Source organism: Ambystoma mexicanum, chromosome 7p (assembly GCF_040938575.1).
Source record: "Ambystoma mexicanum isolate Mex_15411 chromosome 7p, UKY_AmexF1_1, whole genome shotgun sequence".
Taxonomy (NCBI): domain Eukaryota; kingdom Metazoa; phylum Chordata; class Amphibia; order Caudata; family Ambystomatidae; genus Ambystoma; species Ambystoma mexicanum.
The window spans coordinates 725,696,731-725,711,486 of record NC_090939.1 but is presented as its reverse complement, the minus strand read 5'-3'; the positions used below and the strand labels follow the sequence as shown (position 1 = coordinate 725,711,486).

Sequence of the window (14,756 nt, the reverse complement as noted above, 5' to 3'; positions counted from 1 at the left end):
CTGAAAGTCAACACCTAGTCTAATCTTTCAAGATGGCTTGTGTGCCACCACAAAGGTTGCCTGTTAGTAAAATACCTCTCCTGCTGATTGGATTGTTTGATGAACTACCTTTTCAATTTCTCTTATAATTCCTCTGCTACATGTACTTATAAATATCATACTTTATGGGTAATATGTAATATGTATAGCCACATCCTACCCTCCTATCGATTGTATAAACCTTTTCAGGTGCCTCACTTTGCCATTGGAAACCAACAGAAAAGACTCTCTGTTATTTACAATTCAGAGTGCATTCATCTACTTTGGGATCATGTTTTACATCTAGTAATCTATGGGTTGGACATTCCAAAAATGGTACTCCTGTCATTGATACTAAAGTTATCCTCTCTACTCACTAGAGTTGCATTTTAAAAAACATTTCATAAAAGCAAAACTACATTACAAAGTAAATTAATAAAATATTACAGCACACTGGAGTATGTTATAAATATTACAAGAAACCATTAAGAGTACCATTATTTCTAAATAATAAAGCTCCTCTACTTTTCAACCACTAGGATTCCAAATATTCCACAAATTAACATCTAACTGCATCTCACTTTAAGTTAATTTGCCTTTTATCTGTTATTTGTAATACAGGAATTTTCACATGCATCCAGAGTACAGGAAAGCGGTACTGCACCCAATGCTGAATCTCGTCCCAGGGGAACTCGGTTCGGTGGTTGGTTCTCGGGTGAATGTTCCCCCGAACTGCCGATCGGCATCTTGGGTCAATGAACTTCAACGCCTCCTCCGGAACCGGGAAGAAGTGAAGTTTCCCCTGGAATTGAAACAGGAGGCATGCCGGAAAGAGCATTGCAATACGGAATGTATTGTTCCTGTTTCGTACCTGCAGCATTTTCTTGATCCCAGTGAATAGGCCCCAATCCTGTTGTACCACCACTGAGAAATCTGGGAAAATTCAGATGGTTTGGGAGCCTAACCGCAGCTCCTTTTTGTCTCTGGCAAGTTATAATATATGATCCCTGTCGCGATAGCTCAGGATCTGGACGATGATTGGCAGGGGAAGTCCCCAGGATTGGGGTTTGGGGTCAGAGCTTGATGGGCCCGTTCCACAGCAAAAAGGGGAGGGAGCCGCGGGTCATCAAGCAGTTCTCGGAGTAGACGCTCAACCGCCTGCTCCATACTCCCAGTTAGAGCATCTTCGGGCACTCCCACTATTCGGATGTTATTTTTCCTTGACCGAGATTCTAGGTCATCACAATTGTTCTTAACCGGCTTCACGTCTTTTGTCAGGGAGGCTACTGTGGCCTCGACGGTGTGATCCTTCTCCTCTGTCACCCCAATCCTTTCCTCTGCCTCATCAATACGCACAGTCTCCTTTGCCAGCTGGGAGCACATAGATGAAACATTTCCCTTGATGTCCAATTTCTCGTGGACTGCTGCAAATCCCATGGTCATTGCTTCCATCATTATCTTAAGATCAGGGGCTGTGGGTTTGGGCGCCAGTGCATCCGAGGGCTGGCAGGGATGTGGGCCCCCAAGGTTGGCCCAGGGGGCCGCCTTGGCATACTTGTCCATGGCCCCAGTTTTCTTCCCTCTGCCCACCCCTTTGGTCATCGTCGGGGAGGCCTCAGGGTGCAGAAGCTAGCAGAAAGGGGCACCCAATCAAACACCCCGGTGGGGCACCTATCAAGCTCAAACAGTGATGTAGTGTAGTCCAAAGAACCCCACACCCTGTTCTGGACCACGGGGTTCCCACAGCTCCACCAGCCCCCGGGTGGAAACAGGGAGGGATGAGAGAGGATGGGGGTCCCCACACAGAGCAGTTGCAAAGGTAGTCTCAATCCAGGGGGCCCAGGGAAGTCGAAGCCCCTGCCACAGACAGGAGGCAATGTGATTGGGCCAGGGACTGGGGGGTTTGGACCAGAAGGGTAGAGTTACTGGCGTAGCAGTAAATGTATACCTATGATTGGGCACCCCCCCTCCCCAGTCGCCTCCAGGAACATCAGTTACACAGGTGGAGCAAGCCAGATCAGGGGTAGCAGGCAGGGTCACCCGTCCCCCTATTGGCACCAAAACAACAGCATTGCGGGAACCCTCCTACGTGAGGGCAAAGTAGAAGCAGCCAGAGGGCACACCCAGAACGCTGTGAGGTTAAGTGTGTCGAGTAGGCAATGGAAAACTTCCTTCATTGACTTGGTTGCTGGGTTGCCAGGGATGTTCAAGTCGCTGAGGAAGATGTTGTGGGCTTGCGTGAGAGACATAGTGGTGGCCAAGTCTGTGAAGAGGTGTTGGGCTTGGGTGGTCTGTAGATGAGATGAAAAATGACTATGTCCACTGTGGAGAGCGGGAAGTGTTAAGGTTATCGAATAAGCTAATGGTGGCGACGTCCAGTGGGGTGCATGGCCATGATGCCTTGTGAATGATGGCGAGGCATCTGATGATCTTGTTTGGATAGTCTTGTTGAAGAATTCTGCAGCCATTGGGGGTGAGGGCATCTAGGATGTGGGTGGCGGTGCATGTCATCCAAGTCCCAGTAATTAAGATGGCATCTAAGTCATGTGTGGTAGTGAGGTCGGCGATGTCAGCTGCATGGTTGATTGCTGAGTAGACATCTGCGAGCATCAATTGTCATGTAATGGTGGATGATGGAGCATATGGTGACATGGGTGAGGTTGCTGCGATACAGGGTCTGTGATGTGCTGGTCAGCAGCGTGGTTGGCGATGAGTGGTGATGGTAGGAATGGGCTGTTGGGAGATAGAGGTGAAACATATGCAGGAAGTCTACCTGATGTTAAGATGGGCAGGGGTTCTGGTCTGGGTCACCTTGGTCCAAATAGGAATTGCCCTTTTCTTAGTCTGCCCTTCACTTCGGATGCTCGGGTGAGACACCCTTGATCTAAGAGTACAGAACGAAGAGGCAGGGCTAGGAAGGTGGATGAGGCTTATGCCACGCGGCCTAGATCCACTTGCACCTGCTCACCAACTTCGAAGGAAAAGAGCCTGGAGGGCTGCTTAAGTAGGGAAAAAGGGTAAGACAATGTGGCGTATAAACAAGTATAAAAGGAATAAGGATGGTAAAGAATTTAATATTAAGAAACAGATACCCATTGCTTTAGGAATGGGTTTTGCTTATTAAAATATCAAAACAAATTTAAGGTCAATAATGTATGAAATAAACAATCCCTGTATGTTTGATTTTTTTGTTGTTGTAATGGACAAGTAAAAATTATTACAAAATAAAAAAAAGTATTTAATCGCCCCATACTCCGACTTCATCTCACCCACTCACCCAATAACTCTACTATACACACACTGTCAGTCACACCCAAGTACCACCTTCTCTCACCAACCAATGCATCACCTTGCACACTCCCTTTAAAATCTTACTCCATGCTCTGCTGCACTGTCCTTGTTCCTCTTGGTCTCTCGGTATGCCTCCTCTTCCTCCTTTGACCTTATCTGAACCACCCACTGTGACCGGTCCGCTCTGCTGTCTTTTATCCTCCCCCTTCCCTACTGATTGGCACTGTAGGTAAGCAGGTTCCCCGGGCCAGTTGCTGCCTTCTTCCTCTCTATGGTACAGATTACAATTGTCAGAAAGTATAATATGGGCGGTAATCTCCTCCCTCTTTTTGTACTTGGGTCCACATGCTCTTTGTAATGTAGGCCTACTATAAATAACGACACTGTTAGAGTTTGTGTCCACGCTGGATGGAGTTTCCAAATAGCCAGTTTGACTGGCGCTGCTTTCTGTTGCCTAGTGACTCTCTGCCGTCTCTCTCTGTGGTGAGTGCTGAAATAGGGTAGTCATTGCAATTTCTCCTAGTAGCTGTATGCTAAGACCTCTGCAATCTGACCTGGGCCACGGGCAGCTCCAGGGACTACGAGCTAAATATTTTACTGTATCAAAGGCCAGCTAGGGCTCTGAACCCCCTCTTTAAAACGCTCCCACTGTTGCTCGTCACAGGTCCTAATCCTTGACACTCCCTGCTGGACCTCCCTCCGAGTGGGTCCTCCATTGAATCTCATCGAACTCCACAGGCCTGAGTCGCAGTACATTGGCAGAGGGTAAGGTGTGCCCGACGAGAGCTTGTCACCTTATCTTGTTGCACGCCGAGCTAGCCCATCTTCCAATGGACAGCGAAGGAAACAGTGTTCTCCCTCTGCTCCACAGGAGTGCCAGTGCCACTCTCTTATCTCATCATGGGTCGCTGCACAGGGTCCTTGTTATTTTGGCCTACTGGTGCAAAGGCACGTTAAAGTTGGGCAAGATCCGATGGCACCTGTGAGTGGTTATGGGCAACATACTCTGCAAGAAAGAGGTTTGGGAAGGTTCTGTGCTCCGCTGCAATCTGTTAAGTCGTTTTTCTATTCATGGCAATTATATAGGGTTAGCCGTCATTGTATCCTCAGACAGGCAGAGCTCGTGCACCAAGTGGCCATGTTAGACCTCCGCCGGAATTCCCCCATGTGACTATTTCTAGGATGATACTAGAAGCTTGAACAATGTCGTATCCTTTTGATTTGATTTGCAAAAACAAAATGTGTCACACACTGAGATGTGGAGCGTTGGTGAGAATTTTCGTAGACCTCTCCATGCCAGAACAGCATCACTTATCTGATTTACCTCTATCAGCAAAACTAGTGGTGGATATTGTTTACATTTTTACACTTTGCATAAAATTCTCCATAGCGTATAGTTTTTCTGACCCGTTTGGAGGAAGTTGATATTCTTACGATTATATAGGGAGCTATGCAAATTTCCAAATTCTCTGAATTGAACTTTTAAGGTGTTGTTCCTCAACAGCATATTACGCAGATATCAAGTTTCTACTTTTTGGCTCTCTATATGTAATCTTACACTGTTTATGAGAATCCTAATTATCGTGTTTCCACGCTATGTCTGTACCTTTCTTAAAGTGACTGCACCATGAATATGAGGCAGTTAACTGGCATGAGTGGACCTTGCTGCCGCAATTGAGAGAGCACTTGCCATGTGGCGGCAGCCCCAGAGCATCGGAGGAGGTAGCTTCCACATGGCGAGTACTCCGTGCATAGGAGGTATTTGCTAGCATTAAATGGCATTTGAAGCTGCACTTGGGAGATGATGGCAGGACCTGCACCTGGGAGGTCATACCTTACTTATGTTACCAACTCTCATATAGCAGGACTGCTGCCATTTTCACTGTCTCCTTGGGGGTTTTCTGTTCGCAAGAGAATGGGTTGGTTTTGGTTAGTGGGAGCAGTGCAAGATTGCTTTGCTTTTGCGTGAGCAGATTGTAAGGGAAAGGGTTCTTTGGGTAAGATTTTAGGTGACTGACGTGTAGTCCTTTGTCGTGTAGACTGTGGTGTGTGGACTATTTAACTGTGGGCCCGTTGCCCCTTTAAAAAACACTCCTCAATAAAAGGGGCTCTGCTGGCACGTGAGGGCTTGTGCAGCAGAGCCCCAGGAAGTTGCAACTTGTGTGTTTGTTCGCCAAGTGATCACGGCCTGGTACAGCAGCCCCGGGCTGGGTGCTCCCAGATCCTGGAGGCTGCCGTTTGCTTGGTGCGCCCAGTCAAGGGAACATGTCCGGTGATCCGGACGTTGCAGGGTGTCCCCTGCTGTCGGTATACTGCGTGTCCACAGTAATTTGCTAAGCCGGGTGATACCGGCATCTGGTGCGGCCCACCCCGTTGACCTGTCAAGAGATCGCATTGGAGGTGAATGTGCACTTCGCTAAAACGCACGTTGAGACTTTCTCAGAAAGTTGATGTTCGTGGATAAATGTGAGGATGCTAATATGTATTCATCGCACCTACTGTCAACCATTATTCAATACGTTTTGTGTGTGCCATTCTCGAAGTTACCAAGCGAATAAAATGCAAATTCAATAAAAAATCTCGCTCTCTTACAGGTGGCATGCGTCGCACAGCTAGAATCCATCCACAGGCAATACTTATTTTAAGATCGTACACATTCTTACACATCAGCCACCAACAAGGAAGCACGCGCTATGTGGATGTCTCCTGTACCTGTGAGTCGCCATCTTCCAAGCGTTTGAAGGCGTTTTTCTCCTTCAGTCCATGTAATTCTGGGGCCTGTGGCGGCAGTCCACATCTCATCTCACCGTCGCTTTTCACAGGCAGGAAACGTGGGAGTGGCAAGTCTGCATCAGCAAAAACTAGGTTAGAGAGCATTAACACATTTTTGACTGTGCACACCTTCAATACATCACACATTAATGTCTAGTATTCCTGCAAGCATTTCTCAAAAGACGATGGGCCTCATTACGAGTCTGGCGGTAACCGAGCCGCAAAAACCGGCAGGTTACCGCGGGCTCGTATTACCATTCCGCCTCTGTGATTCCCGGAATTACCCCGAGGCGGAATTCTGTAAGTCCCCATTCCCATGGAGTCCCATAGGACTCCATGGGAATGGGGACCATGGAAACACTGGTTCCGTCTTTGACAGAGCCGGTGTTTCCATGTCCGCCTGCAGGACTCAATCTGCCGGTCCGGAAAGAACAGTGGCAGCGGTTTTACCACCACCGTTCTTTCTGGACCGGCAGGGTAGTAATGAGGCCCAATGTGTACACAGTTAAACACAATGCTACTTTAGCTCCTTTTTAGTTTTTGGCTGGGAGGTGGTGCTTAAGCACCAACTATAAGCCAACACTAATGCATTGGAGTACAGGTAAGAGGGAGTTGGTGTGAACAGGGACACAGCAAGTGGGTGTTTTGGTTACCCACAACTGCACAGGCCCATTCTAATCCTTATGCTATTCCCGCTCACTACTGACCTATAACCCTTCAAAATGCATCCTTCTGCTATCTGTTGAGCTAGCTCTATCGAGGAGCAACATCAAACTTTGGCCTGCCAGTATTACTTCTAGAGAGTTAATGGCTTAATTGCAGCTGGAAATGTGCTAATAGTATAATACACGTGTCTTAACCTAAGTATCCCTCTAGCTACTTGATTTATATCTGCTCCTTGCTAGGAAGTTCTGTTAAAAAACAGTTTTGGTTTGTGTACATGTGTTAGACAGGCATTTGCCAGGAACTTCTATCATATGCCTAGGTAATCTCAACATTCTCCAGCTGTTGCCATCTTATGGCCACAGAGTACCGTTCTGGCAGTGCCTGGAAAAGGTCAATCCCAAGCTTACACAAAAGCCAAAATGTTCACTTTCCACTGATTGCTCTTTCATGGACACCCATTTGCTTTGTTTCATGCTTAGATTGTGGCCGTTCAGTTTACGCTGCAGCTCTTAGACATTGTTCTCCAGGTTTATAAGAGAGACCTAAATATTTTACTGTGACTACTTTAACTCTGGCTTACTCCGGTCTGGGTAAGGCAGAGTTATTTTGTGAAACAAATTGTGCGCTGCAGAATTAAGTCAAAGGTTAGTCAGATTTAGGGGGTCATTACAGTCTCATCGGTATCAATAAAACTGGCGGTATTTTCAAAAGGTGGAGGTAGAAATTGTAAAAATATTTTTTGTTTTTTAAAGTTTTGTTTACCTTTACAGAAGGGAAGCACATGCTTCAATAGAGGGACACACACATTTTACATGGGGACATTGAAAAGGGGTGATGGCCATTCTCTGACCACTTTTCCCATGTAATACATAAAAGGCTCCAAACTGCCACTTTCGTGAATTAAAAAAATGTGCAATAGTGGTGGTCATTGCTACCGTACAGTATCCATTTCCACCAACCAAAATTTGGAAAATAGACCAAATGATATTTTGGGAATAATGCAGATAATATTCCACAAATATCACTGGTGCTACTGGGCCAGTGGTGATACTGTAACTCAACAGATTTTGGGAAATGCTACCATGGTGATGGTATTTACTGATGGCAGTATTGTGGCCCAAAAACCTACCGGGTCTGTAATGACCTCCTTAACTCCTTAATCCTGGTAACTTCTTTACAAATTGGACCGAATGTCCCTTTTTTCTGTGGGCTAATTTCCTTGTAGGGTGGGAGGCCTGTAAAGCTGAAAAGGCTATTCTAAAGAATTTGAATCCCTTCCTCCTCTCCCCTCTATTTACATTCCTTTCCTAGCTCTATGGTTTTTCTGGATGGAGCGTCTATGACAGACCTTGACCTCTCCAAATAGAACTTAATGGACTGGTTTGAGTAATAGTAAATAACATGCCTTCAGCTGTCTCCATTATAACCAGCACCGCTGTCATTTTATTCAAAAGCAGACCATAAAATAAACCTTAGATTTATTTTACATTTTTTTTTTTTTAAATTTACCATTTAGTTCATCTTCAGCATCTCTTTGATATAAGGTCATTCAAAATACTTCCACAAAAAACAGAAATCATTTCAGTAATGGAACCCTTTGAGCCTGCAGCAACAAGCTCATCTAAACAGGGGCGTATATTAATGTGTCTGGTGCTTATGAGAAGAAAGTGAGCCAAATGCTCACATCCTGCTAGATTCCATGTCCAGGTTCCCTTAGTGCCATTATCATTAGACCAATACACATCGCAAGAGGGGCCCGGGTCTCTCGACCTATAGTCAAGAATCACTTCCGGACAAACTCCTGGGTGTTATCAACACTTAGCCATAAATGCCAACATTATGCGTTCCATTTTGGAGACGCTAGCCCAGGCCTGGTTTTAACTTTACATTTTGGGACATGTGGTCTGGTGTTTCTAATATGGAAATCCAGGAATTCGGGTCCAGGAATGCAAAGTTAAAACCAGAACTGGATTGGATAACGGTGGCATGGATGAATACTACATACACATCCTTCGTTCGGTTAAATAGGTCTACCTCAAAGAAACTCACTACAGTATATCATTTCAACATTTGCCACATTAAATGACAATGAATACGTGCATTTTATACTGTTCTCAAAACCACATAAGCCACATTTGGGGATAAACCAAACGTTTTACTCTGCGGAGGAATGTTTGTCGTATACCAAAAGAAGTTCAAATGTGTTACACCATCCACTGGTCACCTTACGCACACCAATACCTGTGCAGCCACTAAGCCCTCCCTCTCAGGTCCTGATTTACCTTCCACTTCTAATCTCAGGTCCTCACTCCCTCAAGTAGCACGGCAGCGGCTATGCAACAAGAACACACAAGGGTATCGAATGCGTTATGGTCATTCTCACGTATTGCGACATTGGCAGCTGCCCTGGCGTCTTGGAGATAGTCGACGGAGACGCCGGCCTTTTCCTTTGCTTCATCACACCTCCAGGAAGACCCGGCAGCGTTTTTGAAATTTTGGGTCATGTGACACAGAAACGTGCTATCTAATCAGTCATGTGATGGGGTCATGTGACACTCCTAGGCCCCTTCAAAACTGGAGAGGGAACGCTCATTCAGTGCTTCACAGCTGACCCAATCAGGCACTGTTTGGCGTCTTCCTGTCTCCACATCTCGATTCTGGACTACGGACTGTTCTTCTTGGATTCCTCTGTCAAGCTCTCGGATTCTGTTTTGCTGTTTAAGGACCTTTTGAACTGTGTTTTGGATTCCTTTGGATTACCCCTGGTTTTGACAAACTTGGCTGGCTTTTGACCTTGGAACTTTTAACAGACTGTTTTCGGATTACCCTCTCCATTCAGGTTTTGCAGTGCTACTCAACAACTATCTACGCCTACTCACTACAGCTTGCTACATTCTGCAACCACACGGAACACCTCCATTTTCTTCTGTGCTCTTCCCAGACCGCATCCTGGTAAGCCCCTTGTTATTTGTGATCTCGCCATTTCAGTTCATTGTTTCTCCATTGTACTGACCCATTGCTTGCTTTACAGCGGTCGAGGGGTCACCGGTGTTCCTGGTTCCTGGCGTTCTTCGGCAATCAAAAAACCTGTGGCCTCAAGGATCGCTCAGGAAGTTATTTGTATCTTTCTGAGTGGAACTTGTGGACAGAGGACCCATAATCTTCACGACCATCAAGTCATAACAAAATGTCTAAAAAGTGCCTAATGATAGGGTATCTTATTAAACAGTTTCACAATTCAAAAAACAATTTTATTGATCACACAACATAATATCCATTAAAAAAACAATCATAAAAATGATCATATATCATAAAACGAATACAAAAACTTAAAACACCACAAGTGAAACCAACATAAGAGGGTCCTAATAATGTAATTGGTCAACACTTGTAATTCATTCACACTGAGATATTTGGCCTTAATACTTTCGGCACATTTTTGATATTTTTAGTACATTATAGATTCCCAACTTGTACAAGTTTCTGTCCTTCCAACACAAACATGTAGGACATTCTTCATGGATGTATAATATCTTGTGTCGATTTCTCAAATCTTCTACCATGAGAGAAAATACCCTCTCTGGCTCAAGGGATTAAATATCCTTGAGTCTTTTGGGACCTTTGCTGGTTTGGTTCTGCAGATTCCAATTTCTTGCTGGAATTCTGGCTTCCTTTCCTCTATTTCCTAACCCTGTTACTGTTAGCCCAGATCTAGGACTATCTTGTTGACATAAAACAGGCGGAAAGCATGCAGGTTCATTCTACTTTTATATGCCAATTTATTTCTATACAGTGAGTACGGGCAGATGCTTGTATCTCAATAGTAGATACAGGTCTCAATTTCCCAGTTTCCACAGTATGTAGAGCCCAGATTTCATATGTTCTTATGGTCTGGGTAAGTCAAACTCCTGAATTCTCTCTGATTTGTTAGCTCTAATTTCCTCGGAATCTCATTAAAACTTGTAGTTGCCAAGTGGATCTCTAATCTTCCTGCTAGGCCAAAAACACAGCGAAAAAGAATAGAGATCAATTGCCATATAAAAATAGAACAAACCTACATGCTTTCCGCCTGTTTTTATGTCTATGTTTAGGAAAGGAAGCCAGAATTCCAGCAAGAAATTGTAATCTGCAGAACCAAACCAGTAAAGGTCCCAAAAGACTCCAGGATATTTAATCCCTTCAGCCAGAGAGGGTATTTTCTCTCATGGTAGAAGATTTGAGGAATCGACACAAGATATTGTACACCCCTGAATAATGACCTCAATGTTTGTGTTGAAGGGACAGAAACTTGTACAAGTTGGGAATCTATAATGTACTAAAAAGAACAAAAAATAGCCGAAAGTATTGAGGCCTAAGGATCTCAGTGTCAATGAATTACATGTGTTGACTACAACCAATTACATTATTACGACCCACTTATGTTGGTTTCACTTGTGTTGTTTTAAGTTTTTGTATTTGTTTTATGATACATGATCATTTTTAGGATTGTTTTTTTAATGGATACATGCATTTAATAAAAATAAGGTATATAAGCATGTCAAGAGTAATAGAAAAGTTTGGATTTTAAAATATTCACAACTCCAAGAACAGACTTTCTGCCGATATACAATGTAGAATACATAGAGAGGAAATAATCAATCCTTTTTGTTTCTTTTCTTGGGACACAGGGTCGAGGAGAATGAGCTTGTGCTTATACCACCGGACACTCCCCCATGGAGGGAACAGAACCAAGCGACCCAGAACAGTACTTACCGGAAGATGAGGAACAAATGCTGAATGAGTACGAGTGAACAGGAGGTTTATCACCTTAGGAACAAGTGGACTCTGCCATAACCCAGCCAGAGATGAACAAGGATCCTACAACGCAGTGCTTAAAAAACAGCTCCAAAGTAGAATGCCAAATGGCAGGATGAGAAGACAGAGGATGGTGATTATGTGTTGGCAACATCACATTGTCCATTGTATCATATGTTAAACTACAACAGTTGTTTTACAAGTTTTTTCTATTACACAAATCAACCGTCATAGTGGTCTAAAAGAACAGAGGCTTGTCTGGAGAGCGGCGTATTGTGCCCCCACCAGGGGTGTCCAGACAGTGGTCTATAAGAACATAAAAGGGCAACAGAGAAGAGCAAGGATGGGGAAGGGCATAGGTGTCATTTTAGAGGGGACAAGGGTTTTTGCCCCCCCCCCCAACATTTTTTGACACACCATTTTGTCCCACTAATTTGGCAGGGGCCCCCTTCATTTAGAGATCATGTCCCCCCAACATTTTCAGCAAAGTTACTCCACGGGTAAAGGGGTAGTAAGTCAAATGCACGCAACACAGGTGCTCAAATGGGAGGGAATGATGGATAAGGGATGGACTTTGTGGTAGTTTGCAACCCTGTAGGAAAAGTGTAGAGAGTACAACATATAATTCTTATTGGAAAGGGGTCAATACTTAAAACTCGCCAGAACAAGGATATACCCGTGATGCAGTTTCCAGTACTTCCATAGGTGTACACAAATCAGTTAGTCAGTGGCTGTGTGATGGGCTTGAGGTATGGAGGCATCTTTGCCTGGTTAGGTGTAAATATAACATGACAAACACCAGAGAGCTGGGCTTGCCCAGCTGGTTGTCAGAGGTGACAGATTACAGACTTTGTGCAAAGATGGATGAGGTGGATACATTAGTGGGAGAGAAAGATAATGTGTGAGCAGTCCCCCAGAGTGCCACACCTGGTTGGTGGCACTTTGAGGAATGGGTGCTGTGGAGTGGATAACTCTGCTCAACCATTGTCGATCAGTGTTTCCACAAGGGTCCATCACTGTCCACCGGCGGAGAGCACTAGAAAGTCATGGGTAAGGAAGGGAAGCCATTGAGAAAGAAATTATGCAGAGATACAATGTAACTCTAATGCCTAGGAAGATATGGAAGATATAAATGGAAGCAGTGTACTGAGCAGGCAATGTAGAAGATACAGACAGAGAACTTGTCCATCAAAATGGCACACTTTCTTGAATACCTGTGCTATGATCCCACAGTAGTCGCAGCTCATATTAGGCAGCAGAAAATCCCCTAAAATTAAGGTGCAAGGCCAGTCAGTGAACGCCAATGGTTTAGGGTGATAACAAGGTTCATTTAGAACAACTTCACATTTTCAGGAGGATTCTGTAAACAGTTGAAAATACAGGGGAGCATGACCATTGCAAAAAATATATATATGGTTAGCTACAAGGTACAAAGCCAGTCAGTGGACACCGATGGTTTAGGGCGATAACAAGGTTTATTTAGAACAACTTCACATTTTCAGGAGTATTCTGTAAACAGCCGAAAATACAGGGGAGCATGACCTTTGCAAAAATATATATGAGGTTAGCTACCGCATGTGTTTAACAAGTACCAGAGTAAATAAATTTTGCCCAATACACGCATAACTGTGTCTAAACGTTTAGTTGCCAAGACGTACACACCTGGAAGAATATATTGTTTAAAAAGGCAATTGAAGGGTGTTGTCATAAATGTGGAGAGCATAGTTGTCAGAAGAAACAGAATTACATGAGTAGTAGGTACAAAATCAGGAGATTCACAATGTTAGTAGACCTTTCCATTTAGTGATAAGCCTCCTGGAGAGAGAGGGAATACTGAGACATGTGCAACTAAGGGCATGAGCCTCACTCTAGACCTTGTTGTTGGACATAATTCCAAAGTGAAGCATTGGAATTAGAAGGCTATTGAGCTCAGTGAGCGAAGGGCAAGGGAGAAGCTGGCCCCTGGAACAATCTGAGGAGTCTGTGTGGTTGGTATGTGAGCCATGGTTGGAACAGGGAACGCCGAGTCTAGAATTCTCTGCAAGTATGTCATTCATGCACGGTGGTCCTGTATGCTGTACAGTATTGTTTATAGGGGATGAAGAAGATTCCCAATCAGGTAACCAAGAAAGATGCACATTCTGCCTCTCTCCCAATGAAAAGACATTTAGAAAAGACCACTTCAAATGCCTTTTTTCTTCATTTAGTGTCGTTTAGGATGGCTCACATATCCTTTGACAAGGATTCCGAAGGTTTTGGAGCTAGCATAGAGGAAGAAGTCCCTCCCCACCCAGGAGAGTTTTATTTTGAAAAATTGGCACTGTCAGTGCCAGCTGGTAAGAAGATCATAGGGGATACGTGATGTGGCAAAGCAGGAGGAGGACAGGGACAACAATGGGTCATGTTAGAGGTAGGCATTTCTCCTTTCATTTGAATAAACCTAACCAGCCCTATCGCTATGAGGGAAGTTCCCTGCCTTCTAAAACAAAAACAAAGGGTGCCAAAATAAAGAGTCATGAGTCCAAATTCCTAGTTACTAACTGGCACTACCACTTTAGAAAAAAACGAACTAAAAGAGAAAGCAGGCTTGCACAACAGCCTCGAAATGGGCTTCTTATTATCAGTCTCCAAGTTCAGTTATAATGTCTCTACAACACAGAGTCCAGGCCTGGTGTGTAGTTCGTAGGTTAAAACGTCTTTTATATCATTCACGCTTCCCCACCAATGGTAAAAGCCACATTTTTTCTTTGTTTATTACATTCTCTGTTTACAACAGGTTAAATCCCTCCAGGATCACTTCAGCTTTTACCAGTAGTATCAATCCCTCCAGGATTACTTTGCATGTACTATTTGTTGTATCCCTCCTCTGTGGCACTGGGAGTCACCAATGCCTTATAGCTCTTGGCTAGGATTATTGATTCTATGAGGAAGGCATAGTATCAACAGTATACACAGACGCAATAGATGCAAGTTTAGAAAATCTTTATTTTAGAGGAGTTTACAGGGGCTGGTGAAATTCCTAAATAGCCCCACCTTTAACATGGAAGTAATCTCCACCAAAAAATAAACAAAGGAGTCCAAGTCAGTCTAGTCAACATAAAAAGGCCTATACTAAGAAAACCTAACCTTGCCCTCGTTCTCAAATGACAAATGTATAAAGGGAATACAAAAAGGAAAAATAGTGTCTTAAAAGAAATGTCAGAATGGCTTAGGTA

The 14,756-nt window shown here is 44.2% G+C and overlaps 1 protein-coding gene across 7 annotated transcripts in view; it reads right to left on the bottom strand.

The window, feature by feature from the left end:
• Nucleotides 1-14,756, bottom strand: part of REPS2 (RALBP1 associated Eps domain containing 2) — a 1,712,589-nt gene that overhangs the window by 1,183,619 nt on the left and 514,214 nt on the right. For 5 of the 7 annotated variants that reach the window (XM_069636815.1, XM_069636808.1, XM_069636813.1 and 2 more), the window contains exon 3: nt 6,022-6,170. In XM_069636815.1, the coding sequence (XP_069492916.1) occupies nt 6,022-6,170 (149 nt within the window). The remainder of the gene's footprint in view (nt 1-6,021; nt 6,171-14,756) is intronic. The other 2 variants (XM_069636810.1, XM_069636811.1) reach the window with 1 other exon arrangement.